This window comes from Nicotiana tomentosiformis, chromosome 1 (assembly GCF_000390325.3).
Source record: "Nicotiana tomentosiformis chromosome 1, ASM39032v3, whole genome shotgun sequence".
NCBI classification, from domain to species: Eukaryota; Viridiplantae; Streptophyta; class Magnoliopsida; order Solanales; family Solanaceae; genus Nicotiana; species Nicotiana tomentosiformis.
This window is the reverse complement of record NC_090812.1, coordinates 1,975,973-1,990,132: the sequence shown is the minus strand read 5'-3', so window position 1 is coordinate 1,990,132 and position 14,160 is coordinate 1,975,973. Positions and strand designations below refer to the sequence as shown.

General features: G+C 35.8%; 2 protein-coding genes across 2 annotated transcripts; both read right to left on the bottom strand.

Annotated features, from left to right (window-relative positions):
* Positions 1 to 2,277: 2,277 nt before the first annotated feature.
* Positions 2,278 to 12,960, bottom strand: LOC138892292 (uncharacterized). Its single transcript, XM_070176000.1, has 2 exons — positions 12,309 to 12,960; positions 2,278 to 9,748 (listed from the first exon to the last, which is right to left on the bottom strand). Exon 2 carries the CDS (start codon positions 8,873 to 8,875, stop codon positions 7,823 to 7,825), a length of 1,053 nt encoding a protein of 350 aa, XP_070032101.1. The 5' UTR covers positions 8,876 to 9,748; positions 12,309 to 12,960; the 3' UTR covers positions 2,278 to 7,822.
* On the bottom strand, positions 8,938 to 9,693 carry LOC138891538 (uncharacterized). The gene is made up of 2 exons (XM_070175107.1): positions 9,322 to 9,693; positions 8,938 to 9,216 (listed from the first exon to the last, which is right to left on the bottom strand). Exons 1-2 carry the CDS (start codon positions 9,691 to 9,693, stop codon positions 8,938 to 8,940), a joined length of 651 nt encoding a protein of 216 aa, XP_070031208.1.
* Positions 12,961 to 14,160: the final 1,200 nt, after the last annotated feature.

The following is a 14,160-nucleotide window of genomic DNA, read 5'->3' as shown; positions in this document are numbered from 1 at the left end:
ATTATGAATAGGTAAATAAGCTAACATTTTTTTTTACTTTTGAAAACACTCAGAAAATGAAAGCATTTAAAAAAAGAATATGTACTTTTTGCAATTTGTTTTTGTTAAATTTTCGAAAGAAATTCTTTTAAAGAGGAAATAAAATATTTTTGAATTTTTTGTTTTGATTTTTTTTTGAAATTTTTGAAAAAAAAGGACTTCTAAAGAAGAAAGAAAATATTTTTTTTTTTGTATTTTTGATTATTTTTGTTTTTTGAATTTTGGGAAAAAGACTTATAAAAAAAAAGGTAGAAAATATTTTTTTGGATTTTGATTTCATTTGTTTTCTTTTTCTAATGAAAGACTCATACAAATAATATATTTTTTGGTTTAAAAATTTTCTTATTTTGTATATTTTTTTGGGATTTTCTAAAAAAAAGACTCCTAAAAAAAGAATTAAAGGATAATATTTTTGGAATTTTGAAAATTGTTGTCTAAAAAAAAGACTTTCTAAAGAGGAGGTAAAGGAAAATATTTTTGGATTTTTTGAAAATTGTGGGCCGGAACCGATGAGGTTTGCCTACGTATCTCACATCCGGTGAGAATCAGACCCGCGTAGTTCTGCCAGTTTTGACGGAACAAGGGAAACAGTGACTTTTGAAAGCATTGGCTTATTTTCTCTCTTTTTTTTTCAAAATTTCCGCAGAGTTTCGAAATGTTTCAAATACCTACCTCACTTTTTTTTTCTTGATTTTCTTTTCCTATTCTAGAAGCCGGTCAACATACAAGCTGAAGCAGATGAAAACATAAGTAGCACATAAAATACATCAGGATGGTCTTTTAATTTTTGGGTACACCTGTCCTAGACGGACCCAACCCCTGTGTTGAGTCCCTAAGGTCAAATGCACGTGATGCAAATAAATGTTCCTATTAGGGATCCAGCATGAGGCTATGTTATTCTAAGTTTGAATCCTGAAGTGTGTTGTTCTAGACCTGGCTCACCCGAGCGGACAACTCGAGCCGGGGGGGGGGGGGGGCAACGTACTGGTAACCAAAAGGCCATCCGGCTTTATAACTGATCCGATCCTCGTTCTAAATTAGGATATGACATTAACAGAAAAGAAGTCATGCCAGCGTGCACTTCCTAGAAGATTTAGAAGACTCAGAGAGAAGAAGGGTTTTCGTGACAGTTTATATACAGTCCAAACAATATCAAAGCGGTAAAAAGAGGCATTTAGCACATTAGGCTCAAACACGTAAAAAAATCAGATAATAAGTAAAAGCCAAGTATAACAGTCATCTAAGCTCGAATTCTGAACCCTGAACCAGAGATTCTGGGTTCGATCCCCAGCAGAGTCGCCAGAGTTGTCACACCTCCTTTTTCCCGCGGGGACAGGGGATAAGGGAGTTTTTCCAATTTAAGTGACATTAATCAAAATGAGATTATTTATTTATTTCAGAGTCGCCACTTGAGATAATTTATGGTGTCCCAAGTCACCGGTTTATTTTAAATCCCAAATCGAGAAAATTGACTCTATTTTTACGGTCCGCGAACACAGAAGACCGGGTAAGGAATTCTATTAACTCGGGAGAAGGTGTGAGACATTCCCAAGTTCCGTGGTTTTAGCACGGTCGCTTAACAATTAATACTTGGCTTGATTATCTGAATTATTACATGTTTAAAATCTATTGTGCATTTTACTTTTTAACCGCTTTTAGTGTTTATGGAATTATTACATGTTTAAAATCTATTATTATTATTATATGTTATGGTCGAGTCACGTAAAACGCACACTCGAATTGGGGATTACGTCTCATGACTATGCCACGGGAACCGAACCCATAGTCACGTTGTTTTATTATTAATCGCGCCTAAAGCAAGCTACGATGTTCATGAATTGTTCATTCTCTAGGTTTCAGTTTATTATGAAGGTCATATGTTATGGAATTATTTGTGATCAATCCTTTAGATTATTCTTCAATATGTCTACTGGATAAATAAAACATTTGGTTCATTTCTTAAACTCCAATTTATAAAAATTCACCGTTCCCCTCCAAGATGTTCCAACAGGTTTATCAAATAAGCCTACTAGAATTCAACAAAAGGAAATAATAATTGATATAGGGTTCTGCATTCATCCTTACGGCATGACTTATAATTCCAAGATCAATAATGTCCAAGTAGAACTCCTAAGGACTACTAATCCCATTTCAGTTTAGCATGCTAGAATTTGGAATCAGATTTAACAAGCTAATTTAACGAAAGTTAAGGAAAATAACTACACTAATTCACCTCAATTAAACAAAACAGACCGTGTCAATTAATCATCCAAAGAGACCAATTAAAGTAAGAATCGCAAGCAAACATAGAACATTCAAGTAAGGTAAATCTAGATTAAGTGAAGAGCAAAGGAAAGAATGGACCTTAAGTAGAGCCAAAATACTCTTTCAAATTTGATTAATACTAAACCGATCCCATCTGATTATAGCAGAGTTGAACTCCGACCTTCAAACTTAACCCAAAAATAGACTGCGGCAGGCACCTTAGACCGAAAAATTTCGATGGCAACCTCGACTGAATTTTCAACAGAACTCTAAAACAAACTCGAAATGGCAATCAAATTCGGACGGAATCACGAACCGAGCCGCAAACAGACTCAATTTAGCTGAAGATAAATAGGAGCTCTAATATGCTTTACAAGTGAAAAGATGCGCTGATTTTGTGAGGAAGAAGACGACGACCCCAACTCCTTTTTCTTTTCCTCTCGTTCTCTCTTATTTTTCGTGCCCCAGCCCCCTTCTCGTGCTCTCCCTTTCAGTTTTTGGCGTCATACTGAAATTTGCTTATCGCTAATTGGGTGCGACTTTGAACTTCGAGAATGTGATTTGCACTCCGATCAATTTCGTGAATATGAGATGACGGCATAAATTATTATTTTTTTTGGTATTTGGAACCCCCTGGAAAGGGGAAGATAAAGGCACCCTCTTTTAAGAGGAAAGATTAGGGGTAGGGTTTTTAGGGTGGAGGGATTTGGGCTTGCTGCTATTGGGCTTGGTGGGGATAGAGCTAGTCCAAAATTGGCACTAAAATTGGGCTTCTTTTAAGGTCTGAAAGTTTATGGCTTAAGTCATGGCAAAAATTAAAGTATTATAAATATAAATATACTAATTGACCTTAAACTAAAGATGAAAATATTTTTTGTGTTTTTAAATTATAATTTGAAGTAAAAATTGACTAAAACTCCATAAAAATTAAAGCTAAGTTAAATAAATCTTTTAAACACTTAAAAATAGCTCAAAAACGTGTCGGATCAAAAATTACGTGCTTACAGCTGCCCCTCTTTGCTTGGAAACACGAAGAGTTTTCGGAGCAAAGAACAATAAGCAACGTAATTGATTTATGACCCGACACTTATTCAAAGCAAAACAAAGACGGACAAAAGATTGTGACCGAGCCCTGGTATCTGAGCTGCCTACATATCCTTGGCTTTAAAGGAATCAGGTCATGTGTAGTTCAGAGGTGAATGAAGTAATGGAGTGTGTGGAGAGGATGATAGAATCGAGTTTGATACCATTCCGTCGAGGTTCCGGTCCGCGGTCCCTGCCATTACATCATAAATCGAAAGCAAAAATTACAACAAAAATAAAAGAAAAATACAAGATCCTATCTACTTCTTGTCTTGAATCTTCTTTGAAGATCCACTTGATCCTTCAACTTGAAACTGAAAATTCACCCTATTTTTCAGGTGGGCATCCTACTGACTTGAATTTGAAGAAATCTAGAAGTTGACCATGTTCTTCAGGCTGGCATCCTGCTGCTTGCACTTGAAATAAACTTGAACTTGCGGTAGACTTGAGCTTGCAAAAGTTGTTCTTCAGGCGGCTCGCGCTACTTCTGATTTTAATTGAAAAACCGGATATTGCCTCTATTCTTGAGGCGGGATCCTACTGTCTTTGACTCGAACTTAAAATTAAAAGTTGACCCTGTTCTTCAGGCGGGCTCCTGGTGCCTCTAACTCGAACTCTAAATGAATTCTGAAATGACTTCCCTCGTTCTCCAGGTGGGCGCCTGCTAATGACTTGAAACTTAAAATGAATTCCCTCATTCTCCAGGTGGGCGCCTGATGACTTAAAACTTGAAATGAATTCCCTCATTCTCCAGGTGGGCGCCTGATGACTTAAAACTTGAAATGAATTCCCTCATTCTCCAGGTGGGCGCCTGATGCCGACTTAAAATTTGAAATAAATTCCCCCATTCTCCATGTGGGCGCCTGCTGACTTAAAAACTTGAAATGAATTTTCTCGTTTTTCAGGTGGGTGCCTGATGTTGACTTAACACTTGAAATGAATTCCCTCATTTTTCAGGTGGGTGCCTGCGACTTAAAACTGAAATGAATTCCCTCGTTCTCCAGGTGGGCGCCTGCAACTACAACAAAATGGAAACAACAAAAGAAATTTTTTCTGCCCCAGTTTACACTAGGAAGATTTGTGAGTTATTAGCAGAACTATAAATTACCTATGCTATTGATGAAAGATGCAATGATGAGAGTAAAATTAAAGATTCGACTAGGATGTGCGTCTCCTAAAGAAATAAAAATGTGAAAAACCCAAACTAGGAAGTGCGTCTCCTAAATTTGAGATTGAGCTTGCGAAAAACTATAAAATAAGCTTGACTAAACTAAAAACTGACCCTATTTTCCAGGCGGGACCCCTGATTTCAAGAAAACTAAATATTGATAACTTAAGAAAACTAAAAATTGACCCCTTTTTTTTTTCTTTCAGACTTCCTCTTTTTTTTTTAAACTTATTATCCTAGGAGAAAATTCATCAGACTAGTTTTTTTTTTTTTGGGTATCTTAGGAGAAAGATTCATCAGACTAAGATTTTTATCCTAGGAGAAAGTTCATCAGACTAGGTTTTCTATCTTAGGAGAAAGATTTATCAAACTAAGACGTTTATCCTAGGAGAAAATTCATCAGACTAGGTTTTCTATTTTAGGAGAAAGATTCATCAGACTAAGACGTTTATCCTAGGAGAAAATTCATCAGACTAGGTTTTCTATCTTAGGAGAAAGATTCATCAGACTAAGACGTTTATCCTAGGAAAAAATTCATCAGACTAGGTTTTCTATCTTAGGAGAAAGATTCATCAGACTAAGATTTTGATCCTAGGAGAAAGTTCATCAGACTAGGTCCCTTTTTTTTTTTTAATCTTAGAAGAAATATTCATCAGACTAAGATTTCTATCCTAGGAGAAAATTCATTAGACTAGGTTTTCTATCTTAGGAGAAAAATTCATCAGACTAAGATTTTTATTGGGAGAAAATCTATCGGACTAGGACTTTTTATCCTAGGAGGAAAAATGTGAAAAGCAATGGCAACATTTATGCACACTAGCAAGACAGATAAAGACAAAGATTTGAGAAACTTACCTTTGTCGGCTCTTCTCTTCTTTTTCTTTCTTTTCTTCTTTTTTTTTTTTTTTGGAATCCCAAATTTCTTGCACTGCTTTGTTCCTATTTCAAGCAAAGAAAATTTTGTCAGTTTTTAAAAGTGGTGGTCAGTTTGCGGCCTTGAGTCTTGGGTGGCTTGACTTTGTGATCATCCAACTTTTGGAAGACTGACTGCATTGGTAGTTGGCTGCACTGCTGGGAGACTCTGTTGTTCCTTACAAGGGACCTTTACTTTCTGTATCAACCCTGATTGTTTCGCTCCCAATGCCATTTGTGTTTTGTGGCTCAATCAGCCTTATCTCAAAAAAGAGATTTCTTTTCTTGGATAACCTTTTCAGATATCTTGAATGGCTTTTGCTTTTGGAGCAATTTTGTCTCTCAGACAGAATCACAACTGGTAAGTGTCTTTTGCACAATGTGCCACTTCATAGTCCTTATTCGGTACTACAGGGAATCCCTGATTAACCTTGAGGTTATCTTTGCTTGCTTTAGCCAAATAGGCTGACAAGAGTCTTTTGGGGGAAACCTTCATATTGCACGAATCCTCAAGACATGTTGGCTGTAATAACTGAGTGTGCTGGCCAAATTTACTTTGTGCAACTGAAAAGCTGGTAGCAGATTTTGAAATCTTTTCTTGCTTGTTTTGACAAGGACTGACTCAGAGCGAATGACACAATGATGCGAAGAAACAATATTAACAAGAAATACCCTTTTCGGGAAGGAAAGGAGGAAGATTTTTTTTTTTGGGGCAGCTAGCCCTTATGATCATGACATGCATTTTGGACTTAGCGGCCTGATCTTTCAAACTATTCAAATCTTTCCTTTTACCATTCCTATGACATTTGAAGTCGGGCTTGTTTGTGCCAATTCTTTGCATCAGCTTCATGACTCACTTTCGACTAGTGGTGTCCCGAGGGGTTTTCACCAACAAGTCTCTCTCATTTATTCATCTCTGCTTACTGTCGTCTTACAGTGCCCGTGAGGGTTTTCACTAGTAAGACTCTCTCATTTTTCTTTTTTTTTCTTTGTGTGAGCAACTCGACAGTGTTCTATGTCGTGTGACAACTGCTGCTCTTTGCATGCGTTTCTTGGCATTCTTGAAGGCATATCGGGAGGTCTTTATTTGAAAGGTTTTTGAATAGGGTTGGAAAGATGGGTCGGCATGGAGGCTCTAAGTAGACTCAAAATTAGGGGTTGTAGATTTACAACTCTTGGAATCGACTCTTTCAAAAGTGAAATAAAATCTTTGCCCCAGTTTCATATATTGGGGATTTTTGGATTTTTTTTTTGAATTCTTATTTGGTTGGACCGAACCGTGTAAGGCTGCCTACGTATCCTTTTTAAAGGAATCAGGTCTAACGTAGTTCAAACATCTGACCTAATACTGTTTTTTTCATCTTTCTTTCTTTTTCTTTGTCTTTTTTTTTTTTTTTTTTTCATTTATTCCTTCTTTCTTCTCATTTTGTTTTTCAAAACAAGTTGTCCCGGCTTTTATTTTCTGGGGGCATGGACTTTGACTGTTCTTTTCTTATTCTTTTTTTTTCACTTGAACTTTCTAAGAGTCGCCCCAGTTTGTACTCTTGGGACATGGACTTTTCTTTTCATTTTCTCTTCTTTTTTTTGTTTTTTTGTTTCTTAGACTTTTGATTCTAAACTTGATTCCAAAAGAGGGTGGTCGAAGAAAATAACACAGGCTCAAAAGGGGTAACAAAGGGTATAAAGTTTTTAGGTAGCACAAAAAGGGCCTCCCAGCCTCGAGAACGCCAAACATATTATCTTTTGCGGTCACAACATTGATGACCATGTTTGTCTTCTTGGTTTGTCGTGGTCGAAAGACACTTTCCATCCCTTAATGTCAAACTTTCCAACAAACTTCAATTGATTCTTTCCCAAACCCGATCTTCACCATGATTTGAAGGTAAAACTTACTCGAGCTTAATTCCAAAGTGTTTCGACTCTTTGTTCAACCTCAAAAATATATATTTTTTCCGGTTATCCGATTCAAGACTAAATCAATTTTCTAAGATCTGGCCAAAAGTTCCGCATGCAGGTCATGTCACTAGAACTAGCGACGAAAGAACTAAGCATAGAATGAAACAAAGACAAACTATATTTCATTGAATAACGGATAGAAGGATTTGACAATAAGACAAACAAACTGAAATCCGAGTTACGACCCTAAAATAACCCGGCTAATGAAAATAGCAACAAAACGAATAGACAAAACTCACACAAACAAAATAGAGGGATAGAAGGGTTTGACTCAATAAAACAAATAAAATCTGGATCACACCCTAGAATAACCCAGATAATAGAAAAAACATCAAAACAAACTACCAAGATTCCTTCCTAGTGAAGAGGGAATGACTTTTCAATTGCTAAGCTTGACATTTAGCCACAAATTTGCTCATCAGAATCACCATGGCCTTCTCCAATTTCAGTCGGCAAGTTCCCGAGAGGATTCTCATACTCCATGTCACCACACATCATCCCTACAAAGTGTGCATCATCATGTGCATGTAAAGGATTCTGCGTGATATTCTGGGTGTCATTATCTTGGATCACAATCAGTTTTTCCTGGATCATCCTTTCTATTTCTCTTTTCAAATCCCGACAACTTTCAACATTGTGCCCCTGGGCATTGGAATGGTATTCACACCTTTTAGAATGATCAAAGCTTCTTGCACGTGGGTCCACATGATTTGGAGAAATAGGTGCAATCATGTCATAATGCTTTAATTTCTCAAACATACTTGCATAGGACTCTCCTATTGGTATAAAATTATCTTTCAACCTTTGTTCCCCTCTATACCCCTGGCTCCATTGTGGGTTATAGGGCATTTGAAAATTTTGTGGAGACTGGTGGAGATTTTGCGGTGTTGGTGCTCGCTTTCTGGGGTGTCTTGGTGGCTGGACAACATACTGAAATGGAGCAATAGAGTATTGTGGGTTCTGAGGTGGATAGTAGTGCTCAGGGGAATCATCGGAAACCTGATGAGGCTGCTCATACCTTCGAGATGTTCTCCTAGAACCTCTTCTCGACCTTATTGTCATCATGGTTTCTTCATCCTTCTCATTCGTGTCACTAAAATTATCAGATTCAATCTTTACAGCTTGAGTTGCAGCTTTGAGAACTGCTTGACTTATAATTTTGCCTGTCTTAAGGCCATTCTCAACCATTTCCCCAATTTTGATTGCTTCCAAGAAGGATTTGCCAACTGCGGACATCATGTTTTGAAAATAATCTGGCTCTTGAGCCTGAAGGAAGACAGTGATTAGCTCGTGGTCATCCATGGGTGGCTTAACTCTAGCCGCTTGCTCTCTCCATTTAATGGCATATTCCCTAAAACTTTCAGTTGGTTTCTTTTTCAGGTTTGAAAGGGAATTGCGGTCTGGGGCGATATCGATGTTGTATTGGAACTGTTTGACAAAGGCCTGGGCCATGTCATCCCAGACATGCCAGTGAGAGGTTTCTTGATCTATAAACTATTCAGAGGCTACCCCTGTCAGGCTTTCCCAAAATAAGCCATTAGTAGTTCTTCATTTCTTCCAACACCTCTTAGCTGATTGCAATACCTTTTCAAGTGAGCTATGGGGTCGCCGTGTCCATCATACTTTTCAAATTTTGGGATCTTGAAACCAAGTGGCAAACGAACATTGGGGAACATACATAGATCCTTGAAGGCAATACTCTTCTGACCTGCCAACCCTTGCATGTTTTTCAATTGTTGTTCTAAGCTTTTTATTCTTTGGGTCATTTCTTCTTGTGCCATCTTTTGGACAGGCTTCTCAATTTTTGCAAGAAGATCAAATAGGTATGAGTGGTACTCAGGAGAATGGTACTGTTCTTGCTGGGTAGCAAATTGTGACTCATGAGTTTTCTTTTATACCACTGTCGGTTGTGGGAAGGTGAAGACGGGCATAACAATAGTGGTTGTCTGATTGGTTGTCAATGGCACACTTTGGGAGCGCGCAACAGAAGTTCTAGCTGTAGTCATACAGTTGGGATAAAGACTCAACCCAGGTGGATAAGATTGATCATGCAATGAGACCGGAATGGTAGTAGTCAAAATGGATGTGAACTCTGGGAAACCATGAATAGAAAAAGGCGGTCCTTGGCCATTGGCCCATGCTTGACACATTTCAGTCATTTGCTGCTTCAGTACTCTATTTTCCTCAACCACAGTAGACTCTTGTTGAACCCTCTGACCCTGAGTCTTTTGAGCACTTGTAACAGCTTCGATGCCAGTTGTCAATGGCATTTTTCCCTTGGATCTTGTGTTGCCAGCTTACCACAAACCGACCACCTCAAACTTTCTTTACAATTCAAAACAAGAGACACGTTAGAATGGAATCAGTTGGTCCTTATTATCATCATCATCATTATTTTTTAACACTTTTTTTTTTATGGTCGATCAAACCTGATGTGGGTTGCCTACGTATTATGTGGGAACATGAATCAGATCGTGCGTAGTTCGGGAGGATTATGAATAGGTAAATAAGCTAACACTTTTTTTTTACTTTTGAAAACACTCAGAAAATGAAAGCATTTAAAAAAAGAATATGTACTTTTTGCAATTTGTTTTTGTTAAATTTTCGAAAGAAATTCTTTTAAAGAGGAAATAAAATATTTTTGAATTTTTTGTTTTGATTGTTTTTTGAAATTTTTGAAAAAAAAGGACTTCTAAAGAAGAAAGAAAATATTTTTTTTTTGTATTTTTGATTTTTTTTGTTTTTTGAATTTTGGGAAAAAGACTTCTAAAAAAAAAGGTAGAAAATATTTTTTTGGATTTTGATTTCATTTGTTTTCTTTTTCTAATGAAAGACTCATACAAATAATATATTTTTTGGTTTAAAAATTTTCTTATTTTGTATTTTTTTTGGGATTTTCTAAAAAAAAGACTCCTAAAAAAAGAATTAAAGGATAATATTTTTGGAATTTTGAAAATTGTTGTCTAAAAAAAAGACTTTCTAAAGAGGAGGTAAAGGAAAATATTTTTGGATTTTTTGAAAATTGTGGGCCGGAACCGATGAGGTTTGCCTACGTATCTCACATCCGGTGAGAATCAGACCCGCGTAATTCTGCCAGTTTTGACGGAACAAGGAAACAGTGACTTTTGAAAGCATTGGCTTATTTTCTCTCTTTTTTTTTCAAAATTTTCGCAGAGTTTCGAAATGTTTCAAATACCTACCTCACTTTTTTTTTCTTGATTTTCTTTCCCTATTCTAGAAGCCGGTCAACATACAAGCTGAAGCAAATGAAAACACAAGTAGCACGTAAAATACATCAGGATGGTCTTTTAATTTTTGGGTACACCTGTCCTAGACGGACCCAACCCCTGTGTTGAGTCCCTAAGGTCAAATGCACGTGATGCAAACAAATATTCCTACTAGGGATCCAGCATGAGGCTATGTTATTCTAAGTTTGAATCCTGAAGTGTGTTGTTCTAGACCTGGCTCACCCGAGCAGACAACTCGAGCCGAGGGGGGGCAACGTACTGGTAACCAAAAGGCCATCCGGCTTTGTAACTGATCCGATCCTCGTTCTAAATTAGGATATGACATTAACAGAAAAGAAGTCACGCCAGCGTGCACTTCCTAGAAGATTTAGAAGACTCAGAGAGAAGAAGGGTTTTCGTGACAGTTTATATACAATCCAAACAATATCAAAGCGGTAAAAAGAGGCATTTAACACATTAGGCTCAAACACGTAAAAAATCAGATAATAAGTAAAAGCCAAGTATAACAGTCATCTAAGCTCGAATTCTGAACCCTGAACCAGAGATTCTGGGTTCGATCCCCAGCAGAGTCGCCAGAGCTGTCACACCTCCTTTTTCCCGCGGGGACAGGGGATAAGGGAGTTTTTCCAATTTAAGTGACATTAATCGAAATGAGATTATTTATTTATTTCAGAGTCGCCACTTGAGATAATTTATGGTGTCCCAAGTCACCGGTTTATTTTAAATCCCAAATCGAGGAAATTGACTCTATTTTTACGGTCCGCGAACACAGAAGACCGGGTAAGAAATTCTATTAACTCGGAAGAAGGTGTGAGGCACTCCCAAGTTCCGTGGTTTTAGCACGGTCGCTTAACAATTAATACTTGACTTGATTATCTGAATTATTATATGTTTAAAATCTATTGTGCATTTTACTTTTTAACCGCTTTTAGTGTTTATGGAATTATTACATGTTTAAAATCTATTATTATTATTATATGTTATGGTCGAGTCACGTGAAACGCACACTCGAATTGGGGATTACGTCTCATGACTATGCCACGGGAACCGTACCCATAGTCACGTTATTTTATTATTAATCGCGCCTAAAGCAAGCTACGATGTTCATGAATTGTTCATTCTCTAGGTTTCAGTTTATTGTGAAGGTCATATGTTATGGAATTATTTGTTATCAATCCTTTAGATTATTCTTCAATATGTCTACTGGATAAATAAAACATTTGGTTCATTTCTTAAACTCCAATTTATAAAAATTCACCGTTCTCCTCCAAGATGTTCCAACAGGTTTATCAAATAAGCCTACTAGAATTCAACAAAAGGAAATAATAATTGATATAGGGTTCTGCATTCATCCCTACGGCATGACTTATAATTCCAAAATCAATAATGTCCAAGTAGAACTCCTAAGGACTACTAATCCCATTTCAGTTTAGCGTGCTAGAATTTGGAATCAGATTTAACAAGCTAATTTAACGAAAGTTAAGGAAAATAACTACACTAATTCACCTCAATTAAACAAAACAGACCGTGTCAATTAATCATCCAAAGAGACCAATTAAAGTAAGAATCGCAAGCAAACATAGAACATTCAAGTAAGGTAAATCTAGATTAAGTGAAGAGCAAAGGAAAGAATGGACCTTAAGTAGAGCCAAAATACTCTTTCAAATTTGATTAATACTAAACCGATCCCATCTGATTATAGCAGAGTTGAACTCCGACCTTCAAACTTAACCCAAAAATAGACTGCGGCAGGCACCTTAGACCGAAAAATTTCGATGGCAACCTCGACTGAATTTTCAACAGAACTCTAAAACAAACTCGAAATGGCAATCAAATTCGGACGGAATCACGAACCGAGCCGCAAACGGACTCAATTTAGCTGAAGATAAATAGGAGCTCTAATATGCTTTACAAGTGAAAAGATGCGCTGATTTTGTGAGGAAGAAGACGACGACCCCAACTCCTTTTTCTTTTCCTCTCGTTCTCTCTTATTTTTCGTGCCCCAGCCCCCTTCTCGTGCTCTCCCTTTCAGTTTTTGGCGTCACACTGAAATTTGCTTATCGCTAATTGGGTGCGACTTTGAACTTCGAGAATGTGATTTGCACTCCGATCAATTTCGTGAATATGAGATGACGGCATAAATTATTTTTTTTTTTGGGTATTTGAAACCCCCAGGAAAGGGGAAGATAAAGGCACCCTCTTTTAAGAGGAAAGATTAGGGGTAGGGTTTTTAGGGTGGAGGGATTTGGGGTTGCTGCTATTGGGCTTGGTGGGGATAGAGCTAGTCCAAAATTGGCACTAAAATTAGGCTTCTTTTAAGGTCTGAAAGTTTATGGCTTAAGTCATGGCAAAAATTAAAGTATTATAAATATAAATATACTAATTGACCTTAAACTAAAGATGAAAATATTTTTTGTGTTTTTAAATTGTAATTTGAAGTAAAAATTGACTAAAACTCCATAAAAATTAAAGCTAAGTTAAATAAATATTTTAAACACTTAAAAATAGCTCAAAAACGTGTCGGATCAAAAATTACGTGCTTACAATTATGAAGCAGGATATGAAATTATTGTTCAAATCTCATAGTGGACAATCTATTTTTTATATATATATATGCACCAACCTAACCCCTTGATTTTAGTACTTGCATTTCGTTTCGCTGTCAATATTAAAGAATACTAAACATGTCATGTTGTGATCTGTCTTGTTTGAGCACATTAGATCATATTATTTTTACGAAACTCTTACGTATCACTTTGTTTTTATCTGAAAGTCAAATATGTCTTATTCATCACATCTTTTTTACGCAAATGATTTTTCTTTTTGTTATTTATAGTTATTGTATTATTTATTATTTAATATTATTATACTATCAAATAATTTTTTATTAGCTTAATAACTAAATTAATGGCTTGCTTATTATCCTTTTAATAGTCTTTCTTGAAATTTGGTATATTTTTATGCTTGTATCCTCTTATTCGAAATTTTTTAACCATTTAAATTTATCAGTAATATTTTTTAAATATAATTTAATTATTTAATTTATTTATTTTTAAATTAATTTAAAGTATAAGTATCCTCACACTACCTCTATTTTCTTTTTTATACATTTTCTTCCCTACTATAAATTTTAATTAGTTTTTATATTAATGTTTTATCTATAATCAAAATAATATTATATTTTATTTTAAATTGAACTTTGAATTGGTCTAAAATATTAATACATAAGTTATTTGATTATTATGTTCCAAATGTATTGAGTTCTCTTATAATTATTTTTGTATTAGATGCAATTAACGTTTCTTTCTTTTTTAGCTTTAAGATACAAATTTAATTTTTAATTTTCATTAGTAAATTACCTATATTAGAAATTTATTATGTATTTTTAAAATTTTTATTTTAGTCATAGAAAAATATTTTCTTAATTGTTTGAACACATTATATCTAAATATTGTAGTAATGTTTTTACTGTCATTTTATTTCTTTACG

Bases quoted from the DNA above. Each gene is read 5' to 3' on its own strand.
- LOC138892292 (XM_070176000.1), bottom strand. From the start codon at position 8,875: ATGGCCCAGGCCTTTGTCAAACAGTTCCAATACAACATCGATATCGCC.
- LOC138891538 (XM_070175107.1), bottom strand. From the start codon at position 9,693: ATGCCATTGACAACTGGCATCGAAGCTGTTACAAGTGCTCAAAAGACT. The intron at 9,217-9,321 runs GTATAAAAGAAA...AAAATTGAGAAG, and splicing joins CCTTCCCACAACCGACAGTG to CCTGTCCAAAAGATGGCACA.